This window comes from Diadema antillarum, unplaced genomic scaffold (assembly GCF_040938485.1).
Source record: "Diadema antillarum isolate AM-2024a unplaced genomic scaffold, OU_Dant_1.0 scf00000057, whole genome shotgun sequence".
Classification (NCBI taxonomy): Eukaryota; Metazoa; Echinodermata; class Echinoidea; order Diadematoida; family Diadematidae; genus Diadema; species Diadema antillarum.
This window is the reverse complement of record NW_027270946.1, coordinates 994,688-1,012,710: the sequence shown is the minus strand read 5'-3', so window position 1 is coordinate 1,012,710 and position 18,023 is coordinate 994,688. Positions and strand designations below refer to the sequence as shown.

General features: G+C 39.2%; 1 protein-coding gene across 1 annotated transcript in view; it reads left to right on the top strand.

The window, feature by feature from the left end:
- The window catches only part of LOC139715905 (alpha-mannosidase 2C1-like), a 35,387-nt gene extending 26,792 nt beyond the window's left edge, over positions 1-8,595 (top strand). The window contains exons 20-24 of the mRNA XM_071627458.1: positions 1,822-1,931; positions 3,197-3,276; positions 4,405-4,562; positions 4,913-5,016; positions 8,352-8,595. Of these exons, the coding sequence (XP_071483559.1) occupies positions 1,822-1,931; positions 3,197-3,276; positions 4,405-4,562; positions 4,913-5,016; positions 8,352-8,475 (576 nt within the window). The 3' untranslated portion in view covers positions 8,476-8,595. The remainder of the gene's footprint in view (positions 1-1,821; positions 1,932-3,196; positions 3,277-4,404; positions 4,563-4,912; positions 5,017-8,351) is intronic.
- The last annotated feature ends 9,428 nt before the right edge of the window (positions 8,596-18,023 follow it).

Genomic DNA, 18,023 nt, shown 5'->3' with positions numbered 1-18,023 from the left:
GTTCGACAACGGAAGTGAAACAAAAATCATGTAGCATAACATAATCGTGTGAAAAGAAAACTAAATATTCTCAAAATTTGTCTACTTTTACAGGTAGTAAAAATTATGACAGCAGACTGACTCAATGGAAGGTAGATGAGAGGAAAGGAGCGGTCACATGTGACCAATTATATTCAAGTACTACACGTCAAGTTCGCACCAAACTAACGAGTCGTGTTTGTTTGTTTGTTTGATTGTTTTAAGTTAATTAGCACCACCGAACAAAGCAACATATGCATGTCTTGTAAAAGCAAAACAAACAGTTAGCGTGACCTTTGCCAGCACTAGCAATTTTCTGCCTTCAAAAGGGTCGCAAATGATAAAGACAAATCAACTACTGTACAATGAAAATGCGATTTGTAAATGTGTGGATTCGCCACCGCTCCTGTTACATGCACACGGTCATGGCGTGTGGATGCCATTGAGCAATGCGTTCACCATACACATGTACATGTACACCATACGTGTAATTATCGTATTCGCCATCTTGAAAGACGTACTGGTAAACAAACCCGAGCGAAACGCATTGTTTTTCGGCTCCATATGCTGAGCTCCGAGGAAGGTGCCCGGGAAATTTGACTCTCTAACATCAATTGGCACCATCGTACGGATGGGTGATTCTCCCCTCGCATCGCCGCTCAGACAATGTCTTTGAGAAAGAGGTGAATCTTCAAAGCCTGTTTTCTCACAATTTTGTCAGGCTAACAACTTAAAAAGTGTATCTTATTTCTCTTTCTATGCCCACTTATGGTGCCGAAGAATACAAGTGTTTTATATCAATGCAAAGCTTAGGAAATGGGCAATGTGATTCAGTGAAAAAATGAATTGTCAATATTCCCGACTTTTGCCTGAAACCGTTGTCGCCGGTCACATATGGTGATAAAATAAAATCTTATCTTTTAATATCATACCCATTTTTCTGGATGTTATAACAGAAAGAAACAAGAATGTAGGTCAGGAAAGCAGGCACTCTTGTCTTCATAGGTTCCCGTATATCGGTTGCTCCCACGGGAACCCGGTATACCAGGTTCCCATAAGGAACGGGTTAAGTATGTAGGGATTAATTGAATGGAGATGGAAAAGCTTGGCAAGTTAAGTGCCCGGCTACATGAAGGGTTAATGCACAGTCATCCATATATTTTTCATGACTCAGTGCCATGCAAGACATGACAAGCTGTGATGTAGTCCTCATCCCACCAAATTTGTATTAAAACAAATCATGCAGATCATTACTCTTCTAGCAAGCTTTTCAATGCCAAGAGGTTGATAGGTGAGGGTGAGCTACAAAGTTCTTTGAGAAAGTGATACAGGATGCTCATTCTGTCAAGAGGTTTCCACTTCCTGCAAGTGAAGACTAAACTGATCACAGCTGGTTGGTTGTTGCCTAGCAACTGCCATGGCAACTGTGGTTATGCAGTAGGTCCCCAATACTTTATGCAGCTGTGGATGTTCTATTAACTGTAGCATGGAGACTGTAGATGGCCACTATCAGAGAGTTAAATTTTTCTGTTTGCGGTGAACTAAGGAGTTTTGACCCATTGTCAAAACTAGTATTAGTGTCAAAACTAGTGTCAAAACTAGTATTGGTGTCTATTTTAGTAGCATTTATGTAGGATATTATTTATGTTTATCATGTACAATTGCAGTAGGGTGCACCTTACCTGACAAGCGTTTGCTTCTTATAGGTGTTACCCAAAAGAAATCTTGTAGTATTTTCCCTCATTTTTTATCCGAAATAAATGTGAATTGAATTGAATTGAATTGAATTGTCCACTGCTACAGGTGGTTGGACACAAGTGGATGGACCTCTCACAGCACAACTGGGGAGTGGCCATACTGAACAACTGCAAGTACGGACACTCAGTCCATGGGAGCACCATGCGACTTTCACTGTGAGTATGAAACTCTGACGGGTTTGCATAACTATTCCTTGCCAGGGAAATCTCAATTCATCACCAAGATGAAAGACAGTGTATGAGACAAAGTATATGTGTACAGGGAAACCCCTTTGACCCGTTGAGGACAGGCTGATTTTGCTACAACATGCATTTCCCATAGGCACTTGCCCGAGTATACTTGGGACTCATCTTCAACGGGTTGAAATGAGCTTGCTCACATCGAGGTTCTGCTTTTAAAGGACAAGTTCACCTTCATAGACATGTGGGTTGAGTGAATGCAGCAATATTAGTAGAACACAACATTGAGAGTTTGAGGAAAATCGGACAATCCGTTAAAAAGTTATGAATTTTTGAAGTTTCTGCTAAGTCACGGCTGGATGAGAAGACTAATATAGCTTGTGCTGTCATATGAGTACAACCATATAAAGAAAGTATAAAGAAAATTCAAGATATTCTCACTTTTCTCACATAATAAAAGAACACTTGACTTCTGTCTTTCAGAAGTCAGGGGGAATAATATTACCCCTAACATAAGTCAGTAACAAGTCGAAAAAATGTGCACTTTATTCAAAAAGTCGAGTTTTGTGAAATTCTCTTTTTATTTTCCTTATATTGTTGTACGCATGTGACATCATACACTGTAGTAGTCTTCTCCTCCAGCAGTGATTGCACTGATACTTTAAAAATTCATAACTTTTGAACGGATTGTCAGATTTTCCCCAAACTTTCACTAATGTGTTCTACTAATATTGTTGCCCTCACTCAATCCACATGTATATGAAGGTGAACTTGTCCTTTAATGTAGTGAATTTGACAGTTCCGATTTTCCATTAGAGTGTTTACCAGGTAGCTGGTCTTTATTTTAGTACTCTGCAAGATAATTGGTTCTTACTTAAGTTGCAAATTCTTTTGGTGTAGAGGCATTGCAAATATCTCTTACATTCCATGTCATTGAATTGATTCATTCATTAGATAAAACATAATATGCAAGATGACTAGTTACCTAGTTGGAATTATTTGTGTTTGTTTTTGTGTTTCTGTTTGTTTGTGTGTGTGTGTGTGTGTGTTGGGGGGGGGGGATTTAACATTTATAGGTTGTTAAAGAAAAGTTCCTGTTTACTGCAGGCAGATAGACTCCCAGGATGCTGGAAATATCCATATAAAGTATGTTATGAATGAGCTAATAGTCCCCTTTGTGCATTTTTTAGGAATGAGCTGATAAACCACCTTGTGCATTTAATCCCCTTCTGAAATCCCAGTCTTCGCTCACCGAAGAGCCCAGACGATCAGGCCGATATGGGAGACCACAGTTTCTCCTATGCCATCATGCCACACACAGGTGAGAGGAGGGCAGTTCGAGGAACTGCCAATACGCAAATGCCTCCTGGCCTGCCCTGTTTCAGGTGCATTGTGGGATAGCTCGGTAGCAAAGTTGGATCTGGTCTGGACTGTATCTCGCTGGCCAGACCAGCACTTGTATTATGTGACCAGGATGAGTGGAGGGAATAAGCATGGTTTGCGGTAAAGGTTGCCAACCAGCCAATCAACTGAAGTTGTGTCTTTCATCTGAGGCATTTTTGAAGAGTTCTTTGCCTATTATCACATGACCAGCACATTGCAGCATGGCAGTGATGACCCATGACTTTAATGGTAGCAAATAAGTCAAATTGAAAATCTGCAAACTCTTTACACGCTAAATTCAAACTGAAGAAAAGAGAAGCAAGAACAAAATGCATGCATTGATTGCTTTGCATTGTATGTGGACAAAGATGCGAGCTAGACAACTGAAAATGACAATGCTACCGAGCTATCCCAAAATGTATTTATGACAGGGCTCTGCAATGGTGCTTTGCGTATTATGTTATCCCGCTTTTTTACTTGGTAGTTAGGATATGGATAAGGCTGGGCTCCACACTAACTTTTATTTTTGGTGGCCCAAAGGCAGATATCTGATCTTTTTTGGTGGCCCGATCAGGCCACCAAATTCTTCATTTCTGACATTTTGGTGGCCCGACGTGCGTTTTTGGTGGCCCCTGGCCACCGGACCACCGTTACTGTAGAGCCCTGGATAAGGGCAGTATTAACAGCTAGAATTGTGGCAGATCACAAAATGTGACATTGAATAAGGTGTGCACTTGTTACACAGACATGTTCTTCCTTTCATTACGCTGTTTAATCTATTGAGACACGGAAGTTTTTTGGAGCGGGGCTATCTATACTTATTTCGTACTTGTTCTAATGAATGAGTCAAAATACAATACGAAGTTGAATAATTTCATGGCTGCAATAAGAAGGATCTCAAAAACCTTGAGATATAATTGAAATATATTTGCCTCTGAGAGGTTCTAATTATTGTGACTATTTTAAACAGTGATTTTTATAACATGAATTCATCCTTCTCTCCGGTGATTACCCTTTCCATCCCCTCCCCTCTTTGTTTCGTGATACATTGATGGTGAATGTATAGGAACCTTTCAGGAAGCTGGTGTGATTCAAGCTGCCTATGAATTCAACAATCCCCTGACTCCAGTGGAAGTACCCACTCCTCTTGACAGAGGTCACCCAAAGTACACAAGAGCCTTCAGTATTCATCCATCGTCGGTCATCATTGAAGCTGTGAAAAAGGTACAGAGAATGTCCAGTGAATAAAGAATTGCACAACAACAGCTCTGTAACATACATGACCTCAATAACTTATGTAACGTTACTATGGCAATGTAAATTCCGCTTCTCTTGAAATTATGGATAGTGTCTTGCACAACTCTATGTCACAATCACCACATGTAGCCAAATTTCTTCTGAATCGCTCTCAAACTGGAGCAGAATTTCAGTCAGCAAGGCTATTGCTGGTTTGGGACCTATAATACACTGTTACCATGACAACGGAAGGCAATGGAGGAGGAGGAGGAGGAGGAGGAAGAGAAGAAGGAGATGAAGATGATAATGAAGTTTTTCTCTGCTTTCCGTACTTTCAGGCAGAGGATGGGAGTGGGGCTGTGATTGTGCGGTGCTACGAGGCCTACGGTGGCGAGGCGACAGCACAGCTTTCAGTGGCCAGGCCTGTGTCGAGTTTCAGGAGGTGAGATGGGGCATTCATGTCATCAAGGGGTTTGGAATTTAGTGCAGTGATTGCAGTTTACAGTCGCTGTCACTGGATGGGTATCTCTCATCAATATTCCACTGGGTCTGTATTGAAAGAAAGTTTATTGAGTCATATGGCATTCATCTTATAATGCTACAAACATTTGGTCTTGTTACCTCACAAAAACCCCTCCCTTTGAAGGAAAACAAACATATGAGTACAAAGTGAGTTTGCAGACAACTGGATGGATGAATTTATTGAGATCAGAACAGATGTGTTGATAAATAATGGGAATCAGTATAAACAAAATAAACAAGGAAACATAATGGAGTAAATATTTCATGAGATAAATCCTGTGTGTTTCAACAAGGTATAACATTGTACAGTCAACTTCGGATTCCTCGAATTCGTCAGAACTGGAGAAAATGGTTCGACGTACGCGAAATTCGAGGTACGCGTACGTCGAATTTTCTTCGACTTATCCAACGTTTATCGATGTTCAACATGGTGTCTGTTATAGTGCCTACTGATTGTTTGCATGCTTGTCAATTGGAATTGAATCAACTTTTATATGAATGAATTGAATGAAAATTGGAATTGAAATAAAAATGTCAGAAATAAAGATTTTGGTGGCCCGATCGCGCCACCAAAAAAGTCAGATGTTTGCCTTTACTTTTGAAAATGAATAGCGGTAACAATCGGCTCTGTAAGATGCTAAAATAAATGTCAGATGTTTGCTCATACTTTTGGAAATGCAAAACGATAAGACTCAGCTCCGTATGGTGCTAAAACTAATGTCAGATATTTGATTTTGCATTCGGAAATGAATAAGGATAACATTCAGCTGCGGAAGACGCTGAAATGAATGTCGAATATTTGCTTTGACATTCGGAAATGAAAAACAATATTCAACTCCATACGATGGTTAAATAAGTGTCAGATGTTTCCTTATACTTTCGAAATGAAATAGCAATAACATTCAGCACCGGAAGATGCTGAAATAAATGTCCGATGATGGCTTTTATGTTCGGAAGTGAATAGCAGTAATATTCTGCTCCATACGATGCTAAAATAACTGTCTGATGTTTGCTTCTGAATTTCGAAATGAATAACAGAAACATTCAGCAGCGTTCAATGGTAAAATTAATGTTTGATGTTTGCTTTGACGTTCGGAAATGAGCAACAATATTGTCAATAATATTCAACTCCTTACAATGATAAGATAAATGCTGGATGTTTGCTTTTACGTTCGAAAGTAGATTGCAATTACATTTAGTTCCGGAAGATGCTAAAGTAAATGTTGAATGTTGCTTTGATGTTCTGAAATGAATAACAATAATATTCAACTCCGTACGATGATAAAATAAATGCCGGATGTTTGCTTTTACGTTCGAAAGTAAATGGCAATAACATTCAGCTCCGGAAGATGCTAAAATATATGTCGAATGATTGCTTTTACGTTTGGCATGTTTGGAAGTGAATAGCAGTAACATTCTGCCCCATACGATGCTAAAAAAATATTGGATATTTGCTATTACATTTCGAAATGAATAACAGTAACATTCAGCTACGTTTGATGGTAAAATAAATGTCTGATGTCTGCCTTGACGTCCAAAAATGAAAAACAGTAACATTCGGCTCCGTACAATGATAAAATAATTGTCAGATGATTCATTTTACTGTTGGAAGTGGACAGCAGTAACATTCGGCTCCGTACGATGATAAAATAAATGTCGGATGTTTGAAATGAATAACGGTAATATTCTGCTTCGTATGATGCAAAAATAAATAACAGATTGTTGCTTTTACATTCGGAAATGATTAACGGTATTAATCCGCTCAGTTAGATGCTGAAACAAATGGCGGATGTTTGCTTTCACGTTTGGAAATGGATAAGGATAGCATGCAGCTCCGTAAGATGCTAAAATGAATGTCAGTTGTTTGCTTTTACATTTAAAAATGATTGACGGTAATATTTGGCTCCGTAAGGTGCTAACCGACTAATAAATGTTGGATGATTGCTTTTACAATAAGAAATGAATAACGGTAACTTTTGGATCTTTACAATGCTAAAACAAATGTTGGATGCTAACAAATGTCAGCAAATGCTCCCACTTTCTCATTTCAAACATAATTTTTGACCTCCTAAATATATAGGCATCAACTTTTATAATAATCTATATGCCTATTTGCTAAATCTTAAAACATAGAATAAGATGATTGAATTTTCTATTCATTTGTTTTAGACATGGGCATCTGTATCACTTCAATAATGCTTAATATTAATTTGTCTATGTTAAGTAGGACCGATTTAGTTTTTCTAATGTTTTTCTTGATTTTTTTTTGGTGTCACCAGATTTTACTTTCCACCACCAAAAAATAAAAATCAATGATATTCATGGCCCGATAAAAGTTAGCGTGGAGCCCTGTCTATTCTATTCTTTATTACGCTTGGCCTACACTTCCAGATCATATACCACACTATTTTCATAATCGCATTGCTGAAAAAAAATCAGTGCTTGCGTTCTCGGGGAAGAATAAATGAAACAAACTTCGTGTAAGGCAAAAAAAAAAATTTTTAAAGGCACTACGCAGGAGATTAATGTTTGGACAATGGACCGTGATTAATGCCAAAGATATAACTGTCAAAACCTAAGCAGGTGCGCCACGACGGTTAAGAAATCTACGCGCACGGTATGACTATCACGATCAAGAATTAGATCACAGTGGTTAAAGAAAAGAAGATGATCGGGCAGAGCGTAGTACTATCGTAAGCACTCCATTGGCACGGGTACTATGTGCATACCGTGTACGTATGTAGGTAGGTGTTGGGGATTTTTCTTGTCAGCTAATGTACCGGGTATTTCTTTGGGCGCGCGATTGTTCTGGTCTCAGATAGTCGAGTGTGAAAAGATTTGTGACATGTCTTCGCTGTCCACGCGCGCTTAATCTGAGATGCTGAGTGATGTTTGCAATTTCGATTCGAGCTACATGCTGGGAAAAACAATCAGTTAATTAAGATCGGGACAGTAGATTTCCCTTCGAGGTAACCGAACTTCGAGTTATTTTTTTTGAGCTACGCGAATTTTAATGCACGGAAACTCCATAGGAACAATCGGGACTTTCATTTTGCCCCCGAGGTAAGTGATATTCGGCTTATCCGACGTCGAGGTATCCGAAGTTGACTGTATGTTATGTTTCCAGACATTTTGTGCTAATTGCGTAAGGAAGTAAACAAAAGGGTGTTATCAGTTGGCAAAACAAGGCAAAACGTTCTTTGAATATATTTTTCCTTGTTCTACACTTCCTCCTTTCTTCTTCTTCCGTACCAGATGTGACATCCTTGAGGAAGAATGTGAACCCCAGGATCTCGTCACGATCAACGATTCCACCGTTCAGTTCAGACTCTGTCCATTCCAGATTGTGAGCATTCGCATTACACCACAGGCCAACTGAACTGTTTCCAGGTTTTAAATCCTGTAATATCATGAACCGCTCATTCTGCCTGTTGCTTAATTTTCCTCTATATATATGAAGAGTGTAACTCGAGGACAGTGGTCCCTTTTAGCTACTTACCGGTGCTGTTAATCTGTACTTTCCTAAATGAGATGACTAAAAATAAGTGCTTTAGTGTGCAATTTATTGGTCAGAATCAAGCCACTGAGTACAGAACATGATGTGGTAGGAGAATGAGATACGGTTGGTAGGCTTCACTTTGACTATCAAGGTAATACATTCCCCCAGTGGCATAGCAGTTTATTGGTAATATACTGCAGTCAATCTTGCCAACCTCAAATCTATTTGGAATTAAGAATGTAGCTTCAACTTAGAGAAAATCTGACTTATGAGGGATTAAAACCAATAGAATAATGTATAGAGAGAAGAGGACTTGAAATGACCTTCGACATAGGTGATTATTTGACTTCTGCGAGGTTGACTTCAGCAAGGTTGACTGTAGTATAGAGAGAAAACATGTTTTAACAACTGGGTCTTTGCTGTTGATGAAGTAACTCAGGCAGTTGTGCATTTGCTTGGGTGTAATTGTGCAGCAGAAAGACCCACCTAGCAGCTAACAAGGTCATGGTTAACAGCAAAGACATTTTTGTTTTTGTTTGTATGAATTGGATACACAAGCTGCAAGTTCTAAAACAAGTTATATACATATATATTTTTGACATTGGCAATAAACATTTTCAGAGCACATGTATTGGTCTTTGTGGAGACATTCATAGCCATATGCGTATGTGTGTAATATATTTAGACATCTCTGCTTCACTATGTGTGTAGCCCTGCAAACTTGAAATATTCTTCTGTTTCTTCCGTGGGTTGATGTGTCCAGTGTAGCTTATGTTCATTAATAATTACCAGAAAATTTGAATGAGAACATATCTCTTTGAAATTTAAATTGTATTTTATTTCCGAAGTCTCGAAAGAGACTTTGACGCGTAAATGAGTACCAAAAGGAGACTTTGAAGCCTGTAGTCACATGTTTTGGCTGTACCTAATGAAAAAAAAAAAAAAAAAAAAAAAAAAAACCTTTCCACAGTGGGATGTGACTTTTAACTCTCAAGATAACACTGCTTTGCTGAATCCCCTTTTCTCCTCATTCTTAAGGGGTTTCGCTTAATACGTTTGAAAAGTCTTCTCGTTACTTCAGCCTGCCCGTGCCAAAATCTTGCGTACAGGCAGATATTTCCTCTTGGCAGCCACAGTAGAGGCTACCCTTGTGGAGTGTGTGGAGAACACGCTCATGTCTATCCCAGCACCTGTCATCACTGTCTTTATCCAACATGACAAACTCTGGGTAGAAACTCTGTGGTACGGTTTACAGAAACTGATTAGAAGATACTTTTGGTCCTTTCGAATGACTTGAGTCCTTCTCAAGTACTCACGAAGGTACAATGTATCGTACGATACAAACACTTCTGTCTGGAGGATATGCTCTTAAATTAACAACTTGACCTGTATTACCAGGTCTGTGATGCTTTAACAGATCATCAATGAAGAAAATAATGAAGTTGCCTTTGAATGTCATCTTGTCTATTCTCATAGCATTGAGAATGTTGAGTTGAGAATAGCTTGTGGGAATGAAGCTTACTCTTCCAGTGGTTTTAGGTAAAAGTTTTGAAAATGTCCTTCCCCTTGCCATCCAGCTTGATGAAGGATGGTAGCGAGAGGAATATCGTGTCTCCTAGCAGCAGATGTAGTTGCTGCTCTTGTGGAATGGGCAAAAAACAGCTGGTCTCTTGTAGGGGTGATAGAGCGACCGGGTGTGTTTGGATCTCATCATCACAAAGAAATGCCAGTGCATCCTGGTGGACTTCTGACATGTCTGTGTCTGAGCAAGGCACTAATTCCCTTTACAAGGGATTTCTGAACGGACTGCAGTCTCAAATCGCGGGAGCGTACTGACGTAGAGATGTCTTCCCAAATCGTGGAGTTCACTTTGGGTACTTCCAGACTCGTACCACAATTTTGGGGGCATGGATATTTGTCTGCTGTGTCACTCATGGCTTTCTTATCTAGTTTCTGTCCCATCATGAAATTATAGTTCCTGCGATTTCATCATCTACAATGTACTGGATTCCCCCACCCCTGCAATTTCATTATCTACAATGTACTGGATTCCCCCCCCCCCCCCCCCCCCCCCCCCCGAAGGAGCAGATTGAGAGTCGAGCTCTGACTCCTGTTCTTGTGTGGTAACCTCCCCACTATAGGCACTATTGTAATGACCAAAGTCTAATGTCACTCACAAAGAGTTCTGCAAGCCAGTGGAAAGGTGTCCGCTGTGTCCCGGTCGCTGTATACTGGTAGAAGATATGGTCGTGTATATAGAAGGTATGTGGTCGCTTCCGGGTCCTGGTTTCTCTCTGTCTTCTCCCGCTCTGTCTCCGGGCCATGACACCTTGGGCCTGCTGGTCTGTGTCATTAAGACAATGAATGTACGGGCACGTACGTGTGCCATGTATATATCTTAATTCACTACAGCACTGTAGTTTGCTCTCCCGGGGACAGCTGAGACTCCATCCATTTGGTGAACATTTGCTCCAGCTTGTCAAGGCGAGACATGACTTCACCAGATGGTCTAGACGCTCCTGATTTAAAAAAAAAATCATATCAGAAATCGGTTTTGCGCCAACGTCGAGCTTGTCTTAGACTCACCCAACAATGCGATTTTGGGTCTTGGGTTGTTAGGTCATCATAATCCTGGCTGAGGCCGTATGTTCTTTGAGATTTTTCATTTGTTTAGTGAGATCGTCATCAAACAATAGTTGCGTTACAGGTGTAGACAGCTTACAGAGATGCACGTATTCAGAGTTGATGTCCGGTTTAATCAGCTCCTTCCACAGGCAATTCAGTTCGAAGTGTGTATTACTCAGGAGGACAACTGTGTCTTGTTGATACTCAAGAGATATCTTGTGCATCGAGAGAGGGAAGGAGAGCCCCAATTCGAGTCCGACATTTCTTCACTCTCTGTAATTTGAGATCTCGATTACGCCCGATGAACTGCAGGTGTTCCCAAATGGAAGTATTCACTTTTGGTGTGTTGAGGGTGGGGCCAATTGCTCAGCAGAGGGTACTTGCCAACCGTTTCTTTGATGGCTTTGTCTTCAAGTTTACTGCCAATAAAGTAGTTGACCAATTTTGCAATTTCATCGCCTATTGCCTCACCATTCCCAAGGGGGGTACATGGCTGCTAACGGCTCCTCAGCTGCAGATGTAGATGCGACTGTATGCACCACTGCTGCACAGCTAGTGGTCTGATTGTACCAATGGGGAAGATGTTTAACCACTTCGGCTAGGTTTTTAAGCTTGTCTAAGCACCAATTAATGTTCTCGGAACTTGAAGCACAATCATCAGAAGGGGCTTTGGAGACCATACGGGGTATTTTCTTCAGAATTTTCTGCATCTTCTTCCCCGAATTTGGAAACGCAATAGAGCCGCGTGGGTCAGGCTGCTCCTTACCCATAATGGTGCAAACAACTGTACTATTCTGTTTTGTTGCCAAACTATATCGCCAGACGGAAGTGACCCTAATTTTGTAGCACAGTCCTCTGACCCAAGTGTTGCACGTATAGACTGGTTGTGCTGGTCTTTCAAGTGTATTTTATCAAAGTATAGCTTGAAGCTTGATAAAATGCATCAAAACAGTCCCCAGAGTTCCAGTTGACCAAAGAAAGCAAAAAATTTGCAAGGAAAGTACATATCCGCCAAATGAGAACAATCCAGAAAAGGGAAACTGTGGAGCTCACAGGAGTTAACCTGTTGGCTGGAAAGAATGTGAGTGTATTGCTGGATCACGCGTGTGTAGTTTATTAAAATTAAATGGTCGTGGTAGTTTGTGTCATTGCTCTCACCAAAGATCCAGTGGACAGTGTGCTGGTTTCAATATTGTAGTTACCTTAGAAGAAACACAATGGCAGCTGTTGCATGAATGTAGATTGAAAACTGAACCAAACAAGTATATATTGGATATATTGTGTGCAAATTATATGTGAAGTCAACAATTCAAGCCCTGTTCTTGAGTGTAGATGGTGAGAAGATATTCTTAGGTATGATTATGATCCTACAACCATTGATGTACCTTATGCCTTCTGGATTTTCATCAAATAGTGGTGATGCAGCTGTATGTGTATTTGCCATATAAGTAGTGACTCTGTTGGTCAAGAATGACCACAAGTGATATCTTTCGTTTACCTGATCAGCTGCAGTATCTCTTGTGGCTAAACAGACCGATGCATTGAGTGACCAACACTTTTATATAGGTCACATGCCATAGATACATCCAATATTAACATTATACAGTAGCTGGTGGCATTTGATGGAAAACAAAGTACCTGGTATTCCACTAGTCATAGACAAATGAAATAGGTATACCCGTATTTAGTGCCAATAAGAGCAGTATTTTGTGATACCCTAAATACAAGGCCATCAATATAGAATGCAGAGAAGCCAAGGTCATGGGTGGCAAAATGTTTGTGTGTATTGTAAAGCAAACTTGCTTGATATTCATATTGGGTCTTTCATATGTCCATGCATTGTGCCTTAGACATACAATGAAGTAAACAATACAGTGTATGCATATTATTTCTCTGAAAGACTCAATTTAAAGACAAGATGAAGGTGTGATACTTGTACAGTGTACAGTGTATAAATAATCTACTCTTCGTGGATTGGGCGGTTATGTCCTGCGAAATTTATAAAATGATCAAACATTGCATCTCAACTGAAAAATAAGACAATACACTTTAACAATTGCAATTCTCCAGAGTCTCATTTAATCACAATTAAATGAAGAAAAATACAAGGTACCCTGAGAGCCATCTTTGTGCTTTAAACCTTTGTGACAATAGTTAAGAAAATGTAAGTGTAGATGACATAAAGGACTGCCTGGGGTAACAATGAAATGTGCCTCATAAAGCAGTGATTAGAGGAAATGCACCATATCATATTTATTTTTCCCTCATTAATTTAACAGGCTGCTCTCATTGCAATGATTACAGATACAGGCGACTCCTCTTACAACAAGGTCCTCCGGACAAGCAAATTTCTTTCGTTATGTTGAAATTCATGATAGCAAAACAAAGTAGTATGTAGTGACTATTTTGGAACCTAAATTTTTACTTTGTTGAAATGAAATTTTGTTATACAGTACATTCCCATTATAATGAACATACTTGTAACAAAATTTTGTTACAATTAAAGTAAAGTAAAAACTTGCATCCCAGAATGATGATCATTCCCATTTACAGTGCAGAATTCCCTTCGCTTTAATATAACAAAATTCCAATATAATAAAAGTAAACTGCCAGACCCAAGGACATTGCTGTAATGGGAGTTGCCTGTCCATGTATACCCATAATGGTTTAAATGCCTTGCAGGACATCGCTCTTCGAAATGCTATGTTATGGGTCCAAATTGCATCCCCCCCCCCCATTTCTCCAATCACCTTGGACTTGGAGGAGCTTTGATTACAAAAACCATTTAAAGGTCTATCATTGGAGTCCTGCCAACATGAAACCACAGAAATATTCAGTTTTCCTTTATTGAGGTTTTTGTACAGTACATACTTCCTCTTCATTATTTAGATTCTTATACTCCCATCTGTTATTTTTCTCTCATGGGATTGCAATGGGGGCATTGTTTGAATCATGGTCTACACAGTCTGAATAGGGGTAGAATGCCTGCCAATTGAGGCATGGACCATGTTTGAACTATCACCTGATACAGTCTTAACTATGGAAAGTGCAGATCCCAGTGAATCTACGAGTGTGAGCAAATCCTGTTAAACCCTTTTGGGTTTGTGAGCACGGTGGGCAAGTCACATTCAATAACCATACTGATTGCTCATGTGTGAAATAATCTAAGAGATCTATGAGCGAGAGAGAGTGTGTGTGTGTGTGTGTGTGTGCGTGTGTGTGTGTGTGTAAACAGGTTTTTTTTTCTGCATTATTTTGATAATCTAATTTTGTGACTGATTATAACAAAACAAGATTATGTTATAATTTTGTGTATTAATCAAATGGCAAACTAATAAAATATAAAAAAAAAGAACTTAAAAAAAGTGTCTGTGGTTGTGTGTGTGTGCATCTGTGCATCTGTGTGTGAACAAATCTAGAATATACATTCAACGTCACTCAAGTCAGATCTACAGGGACTGAAGAAAATCCTTTGACTTGCGTGGATTTCGACTTTCACAATAGAATTAACATATGATTATTTCCATCAAAGGGTAGAGTTTCTCTTCCACTTGGTCAATATTTGGACTTCTGCAAGGTTGATTTAGGCAAGGCTGATTGTATTTTGGTCTATGGGACAGAGTGCATATCCTCAGGGGTCCATGGTCTTAATCCTCCCATTCATCATAGTCAATGCCTATTTAATACGAATGAATGTCATATATCTTAAAGGAAATCCCATGGACACAATCAGACAGCCATGAAACTGCAACAGAAAAAAATCCATAAATCTTCTTTCCTCTTGTGGGTAGACACATTTTTATAACCCGAGTCATTGGTGCATAATGCACCACAATCTCCTTGGCTCATCTTCACTTTTCACAAGTGTTGCAACTTCTACAGGTCATGTCTCCACATGGCAGTCTGCGATAGACGTCCTTCTCGGCGGCATTCAGGTCGATGAGATTTTGCATTCAAGCAGGCTTCACCGGGAGGGTCAAAGTGAGAGTCTGCAGATTGTGCGAAGAAAATTTAACGCAAAGATGGTAGTGTGTGCAAGTTAAAGGCATGATTTACCATTTGCAGATGAAACAGATACTCAGCATTACTGCTTCAAAATAGTTCTAAAATGTGAGTTAGGGATAGAAACAACCAATGTAAAAACTTGAATCAGTGTAATCGATGTCAAGTACTGTTAGATATACAAAATGCCAACAAAAGTTATGATAAAAATGTTTCCAGACTAAACCATGTACAGTTACGATTTAATTAGAAAAATAGTGATATCTCCTTATATTTAAGGCTTTATTGCAAAAATTTCATATGGTAGGATGTTTTGTGATACAACTGATTTATACATATGCATCAAATGTGATACAACTGATTTACACATATGCATCAAAGGTGATATCTTTATCATTTTTTAAATTACTGCTCCAAAGGTAAACAGGACCTTTAACTTGTACTTGTACTTGTAGCAAGGAATCAAGGTTGTGCGACTTTTCATTTTCATCGGTACTTATGTGTTCAAGGGGATGATTGTTCCAATCCTTGTGGGATTCATTTAAGAGTACATAACATTGTTGTGTGAAACTTATTTGCTTTAGAATGGTCCCATATTCAAGTAATGTGCAGTTTAATATTTCCACGTTAGCATGCCTGTACAGTGACAGGGCGATTAAACTGTACATTACTTGAATATGAGACCATTCTGAAGCAAATAATTTTCACACAATAGAAGATACATGTATATAATGTACTCTTAAATGAATCCTACAAGGATTGGAACAATGATCCCCCAGCATTCCCACTGATTCCCACTGATCAGTTACTAGCCATCCCCTTTAAGCATAATGTGATTCACCAGTAGAGAGGACTTCAATGCCATGTGAAGTGCACAGAAACCATTTTATGTGCAAGCATAGTCATATCAAGGTCACTGACCCCATCATCACATTGAGTGTTGATAATCTGCTATTTCTTTAATCACAAGGTCATGGAGGTACTTTTGAGGCAATTTGAGGGCCTACAAAAGTGAAGAAATACAAAGGAGGATTGGTTTTGAAAGATAAAGTAGGGTAAGTTTGCTAATCAAGTGAAAGTCCTGAAGAAAATCATAAACCAAACAATACAATCTATCATGAAAATTTGTTTCTTTATAAAATAAAATTACAATTTCTTTCTCCAAGAAATGTATTCCTGTGACTACAGATCCATCTGTTCTTCAGTTCGAGTTTTAAAATAGCACTGCTCACTTGTGGTCTTTGTGGAGAAATTAAATCCTAGATAAGAGAACTTGCTTTCATAGCACAACTCTGTGTTAGCACAGTTTTATGAGAATGCTCTATCATCCCTACTCCTAGATCACAATCTTGAAAAAGAAATCCACTTTTGCTTTCTAAATGATGCTCACAACAAATCTGCCATCATTATACTCTGAGCAAAAAACAAAACAAAACAACAACAAAACTAGATTTATCGCTACGGCTACTGATATGCCTCCGCCATAATGCATGGTTCTCCTAATAGGTCTATAGTACAATGTCTTGACAATGTGTGATGACAGTTTCACACAATTGGCAAAATATTAAAATGACAGGTTTGACACAAATGTGCTGAAAGTTCACTTTCCTAGAACTAGGTTCAATTGGATGAATGATTAAAATGTCAGAGTGCAGGTATTTGGGGAACTGATGATTTTTACTTGACTTCTGACCCTTTTATAAGTTTATGCATTGAGTAATTTTCAAGGTATTGAGAAAAAGTATAATTTCAGTATCAAATGGGAAAATAGCATTATCTAAACCTGGCCTTTGACCTTTGACCTCACAGTTCCAAAGAGAATCACTGTTAGGTTGAACATGCATAAATATGTAAGTTTCATGCTGATACCTTGAGTTACTTTCGAGATATGGAGGAAAAAGTGCAATTTAGCACTTTCACTTGACCTTTTACCTTTTGACCTTTGACCTTTTGGCAAGAAACTTCCCCAAAAATATATATTGGGTAATACATGCCATACATCAAGTTTAAAAAAAAAAACCTTCAGGCATATTGCATTTTAAGGAAAGTAGTGATATTTTGAGGAGTTGACCTTGACCTTTGACCCCCTGACCTTTGACCCATGACCCCCAACTTCCCTAGATAATCACTGCCCATCGGTACAAGCATATATACTAAGTTCCATGAAGATACCTTGAACCATTTGCGAGATATGGAGAAAAACATGAAATTTCAATTTTTTTTTCTTCACAAAATAACCTATGACCTTTGACCTTTGACCCTGTGACCCTAAAATCCACACAAAGTATTATCCCCCAAGGATATACCCTCATACCAAGTTTGATGTAAAACCACCACACGGTTCTTGAGATATCGACAAAAACAAAACGGGACGGACGGTCGTACGGACGGACGTACGGACGGACGTACGGACGTACGGACGGATGGACGGACGGACGGACGACCCGAAAACATAATGCCTCCGGCCACTTCGTTGCGGAGGCATAAAAAGAAACAAAAATCAACATAACCCCCCATAATGAACAAACAAATAAATGACTGAAGTGGTTCATACAAACCTGAGTGTCCCTATTAAACTGGGAGCCACTGGTATCTTGGTCTACATCAAAGGGAAGGAAGATGTCTAGGTAATAGGCACGAGGGTGAGCATGAAGCAGGATGCGATCTTCTCCCAGGTCAAGGGTCAATGTCTTGGCCGTTTTCTGTAAAGCAATATTTAAATCAACCCTGTCAAACCTTGTGTTCCTCAAACACAAAACCCACTTGCTGCAGTAACTAACATTATTTGTGCATGAATGTGG